Source organism: Neophocaena asiaeorientalis, unplaced genomic scaffold (genome assembly GCF_003031525.2).
Source record: "Neophocaena asiaeorientalis asiaeorientalis breed wild unplaced genomic scaffold, Neophocaena_asiaeorientalis_V1.1 scaffold240, whole genome shotgun sequence".
In the NCBI taxonomy this organism is placed as follows: Eukaryota; Metazoa; Chordata; class Mammalia; order Artiodactyla; family Phocoenidae; genus Neophocaena; species Neophocaena asiaeorientalis.
Window position 1 is genome coordinate 5,246,991 of NW_020185331.1, and position 15,575 is coordinate 5,262,565.

General features: G+C 54.0%; 2 protein-coding genes across 2 annotated transcripts in view; one reads left to right on the forward strand and one right to left on the reverse strand.

The window, feature by feature from the left end:
- Nucleotides 1–5,191, reverse strand: part of LOC112392940 (uncharacterized protein C10orf95) — a 17,486-nt gene extending 12,295 nt beyond the window's left edge. Inside the window, 2 exon segments of the mRNA XM_024734831.1 lie at nt 1,219–1,500; nt 5,073–5,191. Coding sequence (XP_024590599.1) covers nt 1,219–1,500; nt 5,073–5,191 — 401 coding nt within the window.
- SLC68A1 (solute carrier family 68 member 1) lies at nt 1,395–15,535 on the forward strand. Its single transcript, XM_024734869.1, has 9 exons — nt 1,395–1,475; nt 9,282–9,524; nt 9,957–10,039; nt 10,622–11,074; nt 11,224–11,350; nt 12,168–12,264; nt 12,829–13,000; nt 13,074–13,267; nt 14,741–15,535. Exons 2-9 carry the CDS (start codon nt 9,357–9,359, stop codon nt 15,001–15,003), a joined length of 1,557 nt encoding a protein of 518 aa, XP_024590637.1. The 5' UTR covers nt 1,395–1,475; nt 9,282–9,356; the 3' UTR covers nt 15,004–15,535.
- Nucleotides 15,536–15,575: the final 40 nt, after the last annotated feature.

The following is a 15,575-nucleotide window of genomic DNA, read 5'->3' on the forward strand; positions in this document are numbered from 1 at the left end:
CCCACAAAATCCCTCTAAGGAGTAAAACAGAGGCTCACAAAAAAAGCATCCCCGAAAAAGAAGTGGTGGAGCTAGGGAACTGAGTCCCAGGTCCCCCAGAAGCCAAAAGCCACACTCATGGCCCCATATCCCAGGGTAGGGAAACACAAGTCTGGAGTCTGTGCTGTCTAATTGCCTAGAAATCTAAGTAGGCTTACAGGCCTGTTGGGAGAAGACGTGGGACATCCTTAGCAGACTAGACTGAGCAAAACAAAACTTGACTTTCAGGGTCTGGGCAGGGGTAGGAAGAGGGAAGACTCCTGTTCTGAGAGTCAGAAAGTCTGGGTTCCAACTTGTCTGGGCCTCTTGCTTGCTGTGTGAAAGTCACTGAATCTCTCCCAACCTCAGTTTCCTCATCTGTAAAATGGGGATAATAGCACCTACCTCCCAGGGATGACTATGTGAGGACTCAACAAGATAATGCATGTAGAGTGCTTAACACAGCACAGGGCACATTGTAAGAGCTCCGTAGCCTTGTATTTTACTATTACTATTAATATGAGGAGGTTGGGACTTCCCTGGTGGCGCAGTGGATAAGACTCTGAGCTCCCAAGGCAGGGGGCCCGGGTTTGATCCCTGGTCAGGGAACTAGATCCCATATGCATGCCGCAACTAAGAGCTCGCATGCCACAACTAAGGAGCCCACGTACCGCAACTAACACCTGGTGCAACCAAAAAAAAAAAAAGAAACGAAAAAAATAGTAAGAAGAAGAAGAGGTTGGGCTGCTTGGTTGCTCTCTCAGGGCCTGGTGCCTGTGGCCTGAACCCTGGTGCCCACAGCTCAAGCTGGGCCTGTCCTTTCTTGAGGAACTCACAATCCAGCATCAGGGAGTCCCAGGTCGTGCCACTGTCATCTTCTTATCTGTCTCAGCTGTGCATCCAGTCACATCACAAGGCTTGAAGGAAGGTGCTGAGCTCTCTTCATTTTCTGAATTAATAGTAGGGGTGGGGGACTTCCCCGGAGGTCTAGTGGTTAAGACTCCTGGCTTCCACTGCAGTGGGTGCAGATTCGATCCCTGGTGGGTTAATTAAGATCCCACCAGCCGCACGACAGGCAAAAAAAAAAAAAGGACGGGGGAGAGGATGGGAAGCTCTCAGAAAAAACCTTGTTGATTTGAACTGAAATGACATTAAGCCTTCGTGGAAGTGAGAGGGAGGCGGTGAACCAGCCAGGAATACAGACAATCTGCCCGTTTTTTGCTGGCGCCCACGTCCTCTTTTTGGTCCCTAAGGGCAAGCGCCCGTAACAAATATGGCGGCAGCATCCTCGGGCGCGAACACCTGCCGAAGCAGCGGTCCCGGAGCCACGCGGAGCCAATCGCTGGGCAGGAGCGGAAGAAGGGGCTGGAGAAGCTGCTGGAGGCCTGCGCGCAGGCGCACTGGCTGGCACTGGCTCCGGGCAGCCGCGGGATTAGGCTTCGCCTGCCACAATTTCGGTGAGGGGCCGGCCCGCGGCCGGGGCTTGGGGGCAGGAGCGGGCCGGACTAGGGGCCAATCGGTCACAAAGGACACACCCGAAGGGTACAGGAATGCTGTCTGCTCTGGGAGTCCTGGGGGCTGTCTGTGGGAGTCCCTGAAGTGATCTGGGTGTGGGTTGAGAGAGTGCCTCGGGGCAGGGTGGGAGAAGCTTGGGCTCAAGGGGTGAGGATGGAATTCTTGCAGAGGGACTCCTTGGGGTCGCATGATGCATCAGGCCGGGATCCATTTCATTAACATAATGGCCTTTAACCCTGGTGGCGTTGTAGAACCAATTGGGGAGCTTTAAAAGAACACTGATGCTGGGCCCCATCCTTAGAAATTACGATTTAATTGGTCAAGGGTGAGGCTTGGGCTTTGGTGTTATTGAGCAGCTCCTCAGGTGATTTTAATGTGCAGACAGGCTGGAGAACCACCACATGGTTCAGTGCCAGCTATTGAGTAAGGAACTCCTGGGTTGTTCCCAGACTCCTCTGTGGCTTGCGAGGGGTGCATGGTCCTGAGGTGAAGTTGCTGATCCTCCAGTGCTGCTGTAGTAACCTGCGGAGCAGGGAGGGAAAGGGAGAAGGTCCCTCCCCCAGTAGGGTGAAGTTCGTTTCCAGCCTGAGGAGGAGGATGGGCCCATTAGTCACTGCATGGAAAGTGGGCACCCCTCCAGGGTTGGGCGTCCCCAACAGCCCTGCCAGGGCTGGTCCTGCTGTGGGGAGACTGAGCAGGGAGACAAAGGGGGTGTGAAACGAGAAACACAGAAGACAATTCAGAGGTCACCGGCTTGTTGAAAAAAGGACACACCTAATATTTGCGCAGGGTATAATACCTTTCATATTCATTTGATACTCCCGGAACAGGCAGGGAATGGAATTTTCTCCCGCTTTGCAGGTGTAGGAATAAACTCAGAGAGCTAGTTAGTGATAAGGTTCAAACTTGACCCAGGGCTCCCAACTCCAAATTAAGCTTATTAGTAGATTTTTTCCCTCCATACTAATAGCTTCTCATACGGTCTCTAGTCCTTCTGAAAGGAATCAGAAGCTAACACCCACCCTCATTCTGAAGCCCCTCACCCCAGGGGCCCAGTCTGTCATTCTTGGTTTCCTCTACCAAATTCATCAGCCCCCTACTCACCACAGGCTGGTTCAGAAATCAGGGAGCTGCTACTGTTTCTATCATTTTCTGGTTCTTTATCTCCCAGAAGCCTGATGGGGTGAGGAGGGGAGAGTTTTTACATGATGCTGGGGGCTCCTTCTAAACATCTGATTCTGTCACCTGGCCACTCCCAGTGCCCCCCATCCTATTGTCCTCAGGATAGGATCTTGTGTGTGGTTTCCAAAGCCCTTCCTGATCTGGTGTGTATCGATTTTCCTTAGCACACGGGTGAAAGCTTAATAAGCGTTACATTTTGTTATTATCACTGTTCCTCTTTGTTGCCTCACCTGTTGCCTTGCTGTCCATGTCTCACATCAGGGTTCCCCAGGTTGCCTCTTTTTGACTCCCACAGCCAAGCAGAATGCAGAGCTGAGGGGCACAGTGGGATCTGGGGAGGACACTCCTCCTATGGCTGCTGCTCTCTCGTTGGGCTGCGGATGTCCATATTGGCCTTTTAGGGGCAAATTGACCCAGAAGGTATTAATTGAGCACTTACTGTGTGGTGAAGGAGCCTGGTGGAAGCTGGGAGTCCAGATCAGGGGCAGGTCTGACCTGGCCCTGCCTTTAAGGAGCTTGGGTGCTGGAGAAGGGTTAGGGAGACATTTGGATCCTGATACAGAGCCAAGGGACCTGAAAAGGGGAGAGAACACCTGACTTGGTGCCCTTGGGAAGGTATGTGCCCCTGAACTGGGCCTTGCTTGAATCAGCAGGATTTGATACAATTGTGGTGGTGGTATGGGCCTAGTGATGTGAGAAATGCTGAGTTCTGGGGATTTTTTTTTAGTCAGAAGCACCTGTTTTGAATTTTGGCTCTAGCACTTAATAGCTGTGTGATTTGGGGCCAGCTATTTAACCTTCAGAGCCTTGGTTTCTTCACTTACAAGATGAGGATGGAAATAGTAACAAGAGTTGTAAGGATTCATGATGACAGGTGTAAAAACTAGGCATATCCTATATGTCTGAGAAATGGTATGTAGTTACATCTAGGGTGTTTTAGGTGGAAGGAACAACATGAACAAAGGTTGGAGGTGGCATTTAAAAAAGAATTTGATGGATGGCAGGATATACCAAGCAGTGAGAAGCATCCATGTTGAGTGCTGAAAAGACAACTTCAGTCATGTATTTGGCAGAGGGGACACTGACTGCAACTCTTTAAAGATCATAAAGCCAAACTTCAGAGACATGAAAAAGAAGAAGAATAGCTACATTTAAAAAATTTATTTATTTTTAGCTGTGTTGGGTCTTCGTTGCTGCGCGTGGGCTTTCTCTAGTTGCGGTGAGCCGGGGCTAATCTTCGTTGTGGTGTGTGGACTTCTTATTGCGGTGGCTTCTCTTCTTGTGGTGCACGGGCTCTAGAGCGCAGGCTCAGTTGTGGCGCACAGGCTTAGTTGCTCTGTGGCGTGTGGGATCTTCCCGGACCAGGGCTCGAACCCGTGTCTCCTGCATTGGCAGGTGGATTCTTAACCACTGTGCCACCAGGGAAGCCCATGAATAGCTACATTTTATTGAGGGTTTCTCAGTGTCAGGCACTAGGCTTGGTGCTTTATATATCTTTTGCATTTCAGCCCTACAGCAATCTAAGAGGTTGGCGTTGTCATCCCCACTTTATAGATGAGGAAACTGAGGCCCAGGGAGAGGGAGTGGCTAGCTCAAGGCCACACAACTGGGACCATACCAGCTGGGGGCGTGGGAGATGGGCTCTGGGGCCACCAGCAGGCTCTCCTGCTAGGTGCCAAGGTGAGGGTAGAGTTGGTTGCAGGTTACAGGTTATCTCAGCCAGGTTATGCAACTAGGCTGGTGTGGGCCACAAGCCTTCCTCCCCCGAGAGGCAGGGCTGTTGTTCTCTGTGGGGGTGGGGAGGGCTATTAGAGGAAGCAGTTCCTGACGGAGGAGTGGAATCTGGAGTGACCCTGCATACTCCTCCCCCAGCTTATTTTCCCGGGCAGAGGCTTACCTGGACAGGTTGCTTTGCCTCTAGATCTGGTCCATGGTAGTGGTCTGTCTCTGTGGTCTGTCTCTGGTACTCATGAACATCATCTGGGCCCGTGCTCCTTGCAGGCCATCCTCTTCTGACTTTCCCCCTTGTGCCTTGATTTTTCTCTCAAACTCCCCTACCACAGGAAGGGGCCTGATTACCAGCATATTCCCCTGCTCCTACCCTGATCTGTTATAAGTGAGCCCAAGGAAATGCCAGTTTCTGAGCACATTTCTGTCGGTGCTCTGGGCTTCCTAGACATAGTTTAATCCTCCCTGCATTCCTATAAAGATAGGCACTGTTACTCCCATTTTACAGGTGAGGAAACCAAGGTTCAGACAAGCTCAGACCTTGCCTGCAGTTACAGTTAGTAGAAAGTTCAGTTGAGATGTAAACCCAGGCCATTCTGATGGCAAAAGTCATACTTTTTCCATCTCACCGCACTTTGAGGTTTTCTACTGTTGCCCCAGCGTGGGCGCAGGGAACCAGCTGCTGGAGGCTGGGGACCTTGCCTGTAGGGTCCATCTTCTCCAGTAACCAGGGCAGGCCACTGGACATCTGGGTAGGGGTGCCAGGAGATTTCACTCCCTTTGGACAAAGGCTTTCAAGGTGAGGGAGGGGAGTTCTGAAAGGCCCTGGGGAATCAGAGGAGGTGACCTGGCTTAAGGATAGCAGCAGAGGTGTAGTACATGGTGCTTTACAGCCCCAAAGCACCTTTAGCTTAGCGCACCCCATCCTTGTGTGGTAGGTATGGAGGGTCTGGGAGGCTCGACAGTAGTAATCTCTGAAGTTTGGGTGCTCACTGCACTTCCTGTGCTCATTGCGTTAGAGTATTTTCTCATGGATTGCTAACCGTAGCCTTAGGAAGGTTGGCCCCATTGTGCAGATCAGGAAACAGGCATAGAGAGGTTTAGCAAATTGCTTCAGGTCACACGGGTAGGAAATGGTGGAGTTGGGACTTTGGAGACCTCCAGTTGTGTCTTCTTTCCACTATGTTACTTGGAAAGTGCCAAGGAAACGTAAAGGGTGATAGCTACGTTCCTGATCTCAGTTGTGGTGACAGTTTCACAGGCGTACCTCTGCCCAAACTGATCAGACTGTACACTTGGAAAATGTGCAGATTATTATTATTTGGGGGCGGGAGGTCTTTTTTTTTCTTTTTTTCTTTTGGCCACGCTGTGCAGCTTGCAGGATCTCAGTTCCCCAACCAGGGATTGAACCCAGGCCATGGCAGTGAGAGCCCAGAATCCTAACCACTAGGCCACTAGGGGACTTCCTGATATGCAGATTATTATGTGTCAGTTGTACCTCAATAAAGCTGTGAAAAAAAAAAGTATCTCCCACCAAATGTTTCGTCAGGGGCTCAAAGCCCCCAGGGAGAGGCCACCTGGATATCCTCCAGCTCTGGGACAAGGTGGCATCATTATGGCCTGGGAGAGATTCTCACAGACTTAGCGGCTGCTTTCAGGTAGTTTTGGCCACTCCTCCTTCTCTCATTGCTCCACCACTAGGCGTGGGCTGGCACAAGGTTGGCACAGGGGATGGGGGGCTGCATACCGATCTCTTGAGTGAATTGCCACTCAGCTTCCATTGAGCCTGAGAGAGACCCCCATGAGATACTGTCCTTATTCTCCCCGCAGAGCCTCTTTCTTACCAGTCACTCCTATAGCAAGAGTGGCTGAGTCCAGAGAGGGAGAGAGAGGGGGAAGACACAGGCCCTGCGCTGGAGAACCCCACAGTCAGGCTGGAGTGTGGGCAGGTGGGAGAGTGCTGTGCAGGGGCAGGAGGCACCAGTGAGGGCCAAGGAGTTGGAGAAGGTCTTCTCGACATGGTGCTGGCTCCTGAGGGATGAGTGAGATGGAGATGAAGACATGGGCAGGGTGCTTCTGGTAGGAGGCACCATCAAGAACAAAGGCCTGGGGGCTTCCCTGGTGGCTCAGTGGTTAAGAATCCGCCTGCCAATGCAAGGGACACGGGTTCGAGCCCTGGTCCGGGAAGATCCCACATGCTGCGGAGCAACTAAGCCTGTGTGCCACAACTACTGAGCCTGCGCTCTAGAGCCCACGAGCCACAACTACTAAGCCCTCATGCCACAATTACTGAAGCCCTCACGCCTAGAGCCCGTGCTCCGCAACAAGAGAAGCCACCACAATGAGAAGCCCACACACCACAATGAAGAGTAGACCCCGCTCGCCGCAACCAGAGAAAACCTGTGCGCAGCAACGAAGACCCAATGCAGCCAAAAATGGATAAATAAATAAATAAATTTATTAAAAAAAAAAAAGAACAAAGGCCTGGCCAGAGGAGACAGTGGCTTGAAGATCCATGGCAGTCTGGGCTGGTCTGGCGGAGAGAGGCCAGACTACAGAGGCCCTTGAAGGCTGGGCAGGGAAGGGGAGCCATGTTTGCTCATGGGGCAAGAACAGGGCCTGGGGGGTCACCACATTTGGACTGGGGCTGGAGTCGGTTCTCCAGGGCCTGACTCTGATGGGGAAACAGAAGTTTCTGTTCTGCATGTGTGCGTGCAAGCATGCGGACATGTAAATGAAGCCCATGGGTAGGCTTGGGTCACGAGGACTCAGAGAGAAAACTTCTGAGGAGGTGTATAAGTTTTAGGGCTGCCACAAACTGAGTGGCTTAAGGCAACCTCACAGTTCCTGTAGGGTAGAAATCCAACATCAAGGCACCAGCAGGGTCATGTGCTCTCTGGAGGGAGGCTCTAGGAAAGAATCCTTCCTTGCCTCTTCCTAGCTTCTGGTGGTTGCCCGCAATCCTTAGTGTTCTTTGGCTTGTAGATGCATCACTCAAATTTCTGCCTGCATCTTCACGTGGCTGTCTTCCTTTTGTGTGTGTCTGTCTCTGTGTCCAAATTTCCCTCTCCTTTTAAGGATACCAGTCATTGGATTAGGGCCCGCCCTAACTCAGTATGACCTCATCTTAACTTGGTTACATCTGCAAAGATCCTATTTCCAAATAAGGTTGCACTCACAGATACTGGGGGTTAGGACTTGAACTTATCTCTTTGGGGCACATTCAACTCAGAACAGGGAGTTTGAGAGAAGGAAGCCCCCATAGCTTCCCTCTGGGGGTCAGACAAGCACACATGAGATTATTTTTCTGAAAAGAGAACAACAGCTTTGAATCTAAAGAGACAGATAGACTTAATGCGTGGCTGCTTAAAGTGTGGTCATGGACCAGCAGCATTGGTGCCACCTGGGAGCCTGTTAGAAATGCAGAATCTCAGATTCCTCCCCACGCCTATGGAGGCAAAATCTGCATTTTAACAAAGTCCCCCGGTGACTTGGAAGCACATTACAGTATGAGAAGCGCTGCTTTATTAAAAGTCTGACTTTTATTTACTTTTCCATCCATGGTCAGTCTAGCCTGCTGGTCTCTGTGCATGAGTCGGCCTGGTTGGGAGCAGGCACTCGTGCTGTCCTTTGTTCTCTCTTTTTTTTTTTTGCGGTACGCCGGCCTCTCGCTGTTGTGGCTTCTTCCTGTTGTGGAGCACAGGCTCCGGACGTGCAGGCCCAGCGGCCATGGCTTATGGGCCCAGCTGGTCCGCGGCATGTGGGATCTTCCTGGACCAGGGCACGAACCCGCATCCCCTGCATCAGCAGGCGGACTCTCAACCACTGCGCCACCAGGGAAGCCCTGTTTTCTCTTTTCATGAGACATGTTCTTGAGTTTCTCTCCCCTGTGTTGAGGTTGCCCACGTACTTGGCCTTTCTGGAGATCATCGGGCTTGTTGAGCCTGTCCCTTTGTTGTGTTCCTGGGCTGTGTCCAGCTTTTGGCTGTTTATAAATGTTGCTGCCATGAACAGCTCTGTACATGTTCCCTTGGGGTTAGTTCCTTGAGGTGGAATTTCCGGAATCAAAGTGCGTGAGCAGTTGTGGACTCTTATCATATCTTATCACTTGTATATCCCTATGAAACCTGCCATCACAGCAGGTTTCTCCATTCTACCCAGCAGTCCATAGGAACCCAACTTGGGAGGTCAAGTGGCAGAAAAGCCTTTGGAGCCAGACAGGTCAGGGTTCAAATCTGCTACTTTTTTGCTGTGCAACACTGGGCAAATTACTTAACATCTCTGAGCTTGGGGTTGCTCTCCTATAATATTGTAATAGTGCTGTAAACTCTGTAGGGATTTTATAAAGATGATAATGAGATCACTAACGTCCATTTATTGAGCACTCCATGAGTTACCTCATTTAATCCTTACATTCCTCTGAGTAGCCATGATCATCCACTTTTCCTTTTTACAGAAGAGAAAACTGAGGCTGGGCTTAAGTAGCTTGCCCGAGGTGCCACTGTAGGCACAGTATGTGCCCAAGCCCAGGGTTGTCATGTCTGGACCGTTAAGGTTGAGTAAAGTATGGATGAAAGAAGATACTGAGCACAGCGCGCTAGCACGTGACCTGGCTCAGCACTTGCTGGCTGGCTGCCTTCTCTTCCCACGCCTTTATCAGTTTCCTTGGGTTACTCTCCAGTAGTGGTATCTAGTCCAGCATTGTTTTAGCTGGACATCGTTGACGATTCCCCAGTTTTGTTTTATGTACAGACTTTCTCCCAGTGAGATGACTCAGAGGTCTGGGGTTAGATCAGCTGGCTCTGATGCCTGCAGCTAACTGGCTTCTTCTTCCCCAGGGACAAGGATGGCCAGACTGCCCGTGGCCATGAGCGCTCCTCAGTACTCCTGGGGCTGAGGCTGGGCTGGCCGCCATGGGGCTGGGTGGGCCCTGGGCCTGGCTGCTGGGCCTGCCCACGGCCATGGTCTATGGCTCCCTGGCCCTCTTCATCTCTGTCCTGCACAATGTGTTCCTGCTTTACTACGTGGACACCTTTGTCTCAGTGTACAAGATCAACAAAGCTGCCTTCTGGGTCGGAGAGGTAGGCCAGAGCTGGGGCAGCTAGCCAGGGTGGGAGCCAGGCAGATGGCAGGGCTGGATCCTGCCCAGCCAGGAGCTTGGGGCAAGCCGGGTTGCCCACCGAGATTCAGCAAGAAAAGCTGGAGCTGGAGGCCTTGATGACTCCTCAGTGAGGATTACGCCAGCTCTCCTGGCCTCTGTCTTGTGAGCCAGGCACTGTTCTATGTATGCACATTTATAATATATTCACATATATTTATCAGCTGGGCCCTGGATGGGTGGGAGTTTGATGGGACAGTCACTATGGGTTATAACAGAGGGACTGACCTGAGCAAAGGTTTGCAGGAAGGAAAGCTGGGGTCATCTCTGAGAGGTGGTGAGCAGGCTGGGATGGAGAAAGCCCCAGAGAGGAGGCTGCCTGGAGCCCACCTGCCCGTTTCCCCTCTGCCCACAGACGGTGTTTCTCCTCTGGAACAGCCTCAATGACCCCCTGTTCGGCTGGCTGAGTGACCGTCAGTTCCTCAGCTCCCAGCCCCGGTTTGTTTCCCGAGGATGGCTCAGAGCTGGTTCTGTCCCACCTACCCCCTCCCAGAGCTGGAGGACCCCTGCCTGTGTTTGGGGTGGGGAAGAAAGGGAGACCATTTCCAGCTGTTGTGCAGGCTTCCTCCTTTCCCAAGGTCAGGCAGACTCTGTCCAGTTTGAAGAAGTGGCCTTGGCTGGCTGCTGCCTTGCTCAGCTCAGGGAGAAATGTACCCCCGCTTGGTTTATCAGGCCCTCAGGACGGGGCTCCGTGCAGCAAACACTCTGCTGCTTCTGGCACATTTCTTTAGCCCATCCCTGCTCGGGCCCATCACTGCCCCCAAGCTTGAGGAATGGGTATCCCACCACCCTTTGGCCGTCAGCCCTGGCAGGCTGGTAAGAGAGCAGAGGGGAGAGTGTACCCACTGGTGAGTTGTGCTTCCTAAATCAGGGGTTGAACTCAGGGCTCAGTGGGACCACCCTGGTGTGAGTCTCATGCTCTGGGCCTCTGTTGTTCCCTCCTCTGGGCCCCGGGCAGGGGGAACTGGGGCCTGCCAAGGCTGTAGGGGCATCTCCCAACAGCACCCCTCTCCCTGGCAGGTCAGGCGCCAGGCTCTCCTCAAGGGCCGTGGTGCTGGCACGGGTGCGGGCGCTGGGCTGGCATGGGCCGCTGCTGGCGCTGTCGTTCCTGGCGTTCTGGGTGCCCTGGGCTCCAGCTGGCCTGCAGTTCTTGCTGTGCCTGTGCCTCTATGATGGCTTCCTGACGCTCGTGGACCTGCACCATCATGCCTTGCTGGCTGACCTGGCCCTCTCAGCCCACGACCGCACCCACCTCAACTTCTACTGCTCCCTCTTCAGTGCGGCTGGCTCCCTGTCTGTCTTTGCCTCCTACGCCTTCTGGAACAAAGAAGACTTCTCTTCCTTCCGTGCCTTCTGCCTGGCACTGGCCGCTGGCTCTGGGCTGGGCTTTGTGGGGGCCACACGGCTGCTGAGGTGGCGGGTGGAGGCGGCCAGCAGGGAACCGGGGTGCCCAACCCTGGCTGTGGATGGCGGGTGAGTGGCCAGCTCTGGCTCTCCAGGGTCCCGCCAGCACTCTGCTGGGTGTGACTGCCATGCTGGGGCCCCTGGCTGGTGGATGGCTGCCAGGTGGGGGATGGCTCTGGCCCAGCCTAGGCCGTTCTTGAATCCCCTCTGCCCTGTAGCCTGTGTGAAGAAGAAGAGCTGCTTCTTGGTGGTGAGGAGACGGGCAGCATCACCTTGGGCCAGTACCTTCGGCAGCTGGCCCGCCACCGGAACTTCCTGTGGTTCGTGGGCATGGACCTGGTGCAGGTACGGGAGCAGTGCCTCCACCCAGGATGGCTACGAATTTCTCACTCAAGGGAACAGGCTCCTCAGAAGCTGGGAAATCAGTTCTGGCCTCGCCTGAGAATGGCTGGGCCATTCAATGGCAGGAGCACGAGTTGGGTTGTTAGATACCTGGATTCTAGCAGCATCTGAGCTCCTAGCTCTCTGCGTCATCTTAGGCTTGTCTCAGTCTCTCGGGGCAGCCATCTCCTCACCTGCAAAGTGAGGATATGAAAAAGAGGTGCCCCTTTGGAGACTTTTAAAACACCACATGCCATACCTAAAACATCTGTAGTATATAAGCCAACCAAATTTAGAAATAGATTGTTTTTGTGTCATTTAGCTTGTTTTAGCATTGATAGGTTTTATAAGAGAAAAAGCTTTTAATTGTTCTAATGACAATTTTTTCATTCCTTCTAACTTTTAGCAAACTTGATGAGCATAGGAAGTTGGTTTCAGGTTTTGTTGTTGTTGTTTTTTGCGGTATGCGGGTCTCTCACTGCTGTGGCCTCTCCCGTTGTGGAGCACAGGCTCCAGACGCGCAGGCTCAGCAGCCATGGCTCACAGGCCCAGGCGCTCCACGGCATGTGGGATCTTCCCGGACCGGGGCACGAACCCGTGTCCCCTGCATCGGCAGGCGGACTCCCAACCACTGTGCCACCAGGGAAGCCCTGGTTTCAGGTTTTGTTCTGGCATGTTCCACGCCGAGGGACACGGGGGTGGAGGCCGCTCTTGCTCCTGCTGCCCCACCTGCTGGCTTCTGCCCTCTTCCTGGCCTCCTCACTGTCCCTGTTGGTTGCAGGTCTTTCACTGCCACTTCAACAGCAACTTCTTCCCCCTCTTCCTGGAGCATCTGTTGTCAGACCACATCTCCCGCTCCACTGGCTCCTTCCTGTTGGGTGAGTGGGTGCCTTGGGCAGGCCGGAAGGACAAAGGCTTGCACCCCAGAACCCCTAACCCGGCTGTAGGCACAGCCGCCTCCCCAGCTGGGGCCCAGGTGGCAGAGGGCAGAATCCGTGCTGGGGTTGCACCTCCAGCCCCCGGCTCTGTTTTCCAGAGGGAGGGAGGGAGCCTCTGTGGGTTTGAGTGGGTAGGGCTGCCCTCATGGTGGTCCTCTGGGTGGCGGTGACACCCAGAGGTGAAGTGGTACAGTGGCTGGTTCACAGGGAGGACTACTGTCCTGACAGGCCTGGGTGTGTGTCTTGACCGTGCTTATTCACTGTGTGGCCTTGGGTGTGTTTTATTTCATCTCTTTGGGCCTCCACTTCTCTGTAAAGTAGGAATGATAATAGTACTTACCTTAAAGGGTCGTGAGGACTAAATAAAAGGGTGTGGAGCTCTTAGCACGGAGCCTGAACCTCGTTAGTGTTGGATTAGTGCAAACTCTGATCCCGATGGCCAACTGTGGGCAGTTGTGGAGGTTGTGGCAGTGCCCCCTGACGAGGGCGCACCCCCTTCCCCAGGCATCTCCTATGTTGCTCCGCATCTCAACAATCTCTACTTCCTGCCCCTGTGCCGGCGCTGGGGCGTCTACGCTGTGGTGCGCGGGCTCTTCCTGCTCAAACTGGGCCTGAGCCTGCTCATGCTGTGCGCTGGCCCCGACCGCCCTGGCCTGCTCTGCCTCTTCATCGCCAGGTATGCCCTGCCCTCCTCCATCCCCGCACCTCTGTCCCACCCCTTCATTTTTGTCTGCTCTCTCCGCCGGCAGCAACCGTGTCTTCACTGAGGGCACCTGTAAGCTGTTGACCTTGGTGGTCACTGACCTGGTGGACGAGGACCTGGTGCTGAACCACCGCAAGCAGGCGGCCTCAGCGCTTCTCTTTGGCATGGTGGCCTTGGTGACCAAGCCAGGCCAGACCTTCGCCCCGCTTCTGGGCACCTGGCTGCTGTGCTTCTACACAGGTGAGAGCCCAGGGGCTGGCACAGGGCTCTGGAGGCTCCAGGGAGCACAGCTTACCGGGTGTACCAGCTGATCAGCCTGGGATCTGGGTCCATTGAGGGAGAGAATGGCAACCAGCCAACAGAGGCTGGGTCTGGGCCACCCCCGGCTGCCACCCCTCCTCTGCCTCTCTGCATGTGGGTAGAGGAACTGGGTTACACTCTTTCATTCGTTCATTCAACAAATATGTATGGAATACCTTCTCTGCCAGGTGCTGCTCTAGGTGCCTCTAGGGAGGGAGATAACAAAATAAGACAGACAAGGTCTTTGCCAGCGTGGAGCTTATATTCTAGTCAGGGTGTGGGGGTAGGGTCGGCAATAAACAGCCAAACAGGTAGTGATAAGTGCGTTGGTAAAAACCAGCCATTGTGACTGAGAAGCTGCTTAGTGTGGTCCGGGAAGGTCTCTCTGAGGAGGTGACACCCAGGATGTGAACTGAATGGCGAGGATTTGGTCTACATAGATCTCAGCAAATCCCAGACAGAGAGAACTGGAAGTGGGCCCAAGTTATCAAGAGTGGTTTGGCAGACTTCCCTGGTGGTGCAGTGGTTAAGAATCCATCTGCCAATGCAGGGGACCCGGGTTCGAGCCCTGGTCCAGGAAGATCCCACATGCCACGGAGCAACTAAACCCATGTGCCACAACTACTGAGCCTGTGCTCTAGAGCCGTGAGCCACAACTACTGAGCCTATGTGCCACAACTACTGAGCCTGCGCTCTAGAGCCGCGAGTCACAACTACTGAGCCCACGTGCCACAACTACTAAAGCCGGCACGCCTAGAGCCCGTGCTCTGCAAAAAGAGAAGCCACCGCAGTGAGAAGCCCGCGCACCGCAACGAAGAGTAGCCCTGGCTCGCCGCAACTAGAGAAAGCCCGCACACAACAACGAAGACCCAACGCAGCCAAAAATAAAGAAATAAATTTATAAGAAAGAGTGGTTTGGAGATGAGGCTGGAAAAGTGAAGAGGGCTCTGTAGATCTGGGCAGGGTGTGAATTTTATTCTCAGTGCAGCTATTGGGTGGCTTTTAAGTAGGGGAGTGGCCTCATCTGATTTACACGCTTTAAAGTTCGCTCTGACTGCTGCACGGAGGATGGGCTGTAGGGAGGCTGTGGCACAGGCGATGGAGGCTTGGAGCAGGTGGGGCTGGGGGCTGAAAAGAAGTGTTTGTTTTGGGCTGTGTTTTGGAGTTGGGGGAAGTGAAGGATTGGCTGTCGGGGAGTGGTGAAATTAACTGAGGAATCTAGGAAGACTTTGAGGTTATTGGGGGGATGGTGGTACCATTCCCCAAGAAGAGAAGAACAGGGGAGAAGCAAGTCTGGGGGAGGAATCAAGAGCTGCCATTTGGACACGTGCCCGTGGCGTGTGAGATGCGGCACCGTGGACTATGGAAGAGACCAGGGCTGACCTGTTCTTTCTGCGGACTCTCTCATCCTAGGTCATGATCTCTTCCAGCAGCCCGCACTGACGCCTGTGGGGAGTGCCCAGCCCTGGCCAGAGCCCCCGGCTCCACCCCCACCACAGGCCCCGACGCTCCGCCAGGGCTGCTTCTACCTGCTGGTGCTGGTGCCCATCACCTGTGCTCTGCTGCAGCTGTTCACCTGGTCCCAGTTCACGCTGTATGGGAGACGCCTGCATGCGGTCAAAGCCCAGCGTCAGAACCTGTCACGGGCCCAAACCCTGGACATTAAGATGGTGTGAGGGGAGCGGCACGGCCACCCTGCTGAGGACACTACCTGCAGCCCTGGGCGGCCAGTCTCTTTCGCCTTCCTGGGGTGCAGCCTGGAGGACAGATGGTGGAGTGGGAGCTCCTGGGGCTGCGCAGGGAGCGACACTGAGGTCTAAGTTCCTGCTTGGCTGTCGGGCTCAGCTTGGGCAAGGGTTGGGGCGTTTGTGCTCAGGGACCCGCTTCCTCCTATGTGGCAGGAGGAAGAAGAGGATCACGAAGGGAGGGGGTCCACCCTGTGGTCACGTGGGGTTGCTGTGGGCACAGAGGCCTATCCCCCTTCCTGGCTGGGGCTGGCGCCCTATGTGGGCTCGGAAACCACTTTGGCCTAGTCAGAGGAAACTGAGTCCCACCTGCCCCTTGTGGTGGCTTCTCTCAGAACTCTCTGCCTCAGCTGTGCGTGGAGTGGCGCGCCCTAGCTGCTACAGGGCGCCCGCGTCCCCATCTGGCCTCTCAGCGATGTTCATTCCATCACAGACTGATTGAAGTCGGTCATTTCTATTCCCACTCCTGAGGTCTGTGCTGTGTGTGGGAGTGGTGGGTTGGG

Bases quoted from the DNA above. Each gene is read 5' to 3' on its own strand.
- SLC68A1 (XM_024734869.1), top strand. From the start codon at position 9,357: ATGGGGCTGGGTGGGCCCTGGGCCTGGCTGCTGGGCCTGCCCACGGCC. The intron at 11,075-11,223 runs GTGAGTGGCCAG...TCTGCCCTGTAG, and splicing joins ACCCTGGCTGTGGATGGCGG to CCTGTGTGAAGAAGAAGAGC. The intron at 12,265-12,828 runs GTGAGTGGGTGC...CCCCTTCCCCAG, and splicing joins CACTGGCTCCTTCCTGTTGG to GCATCTCCTATGTTGCTCCG.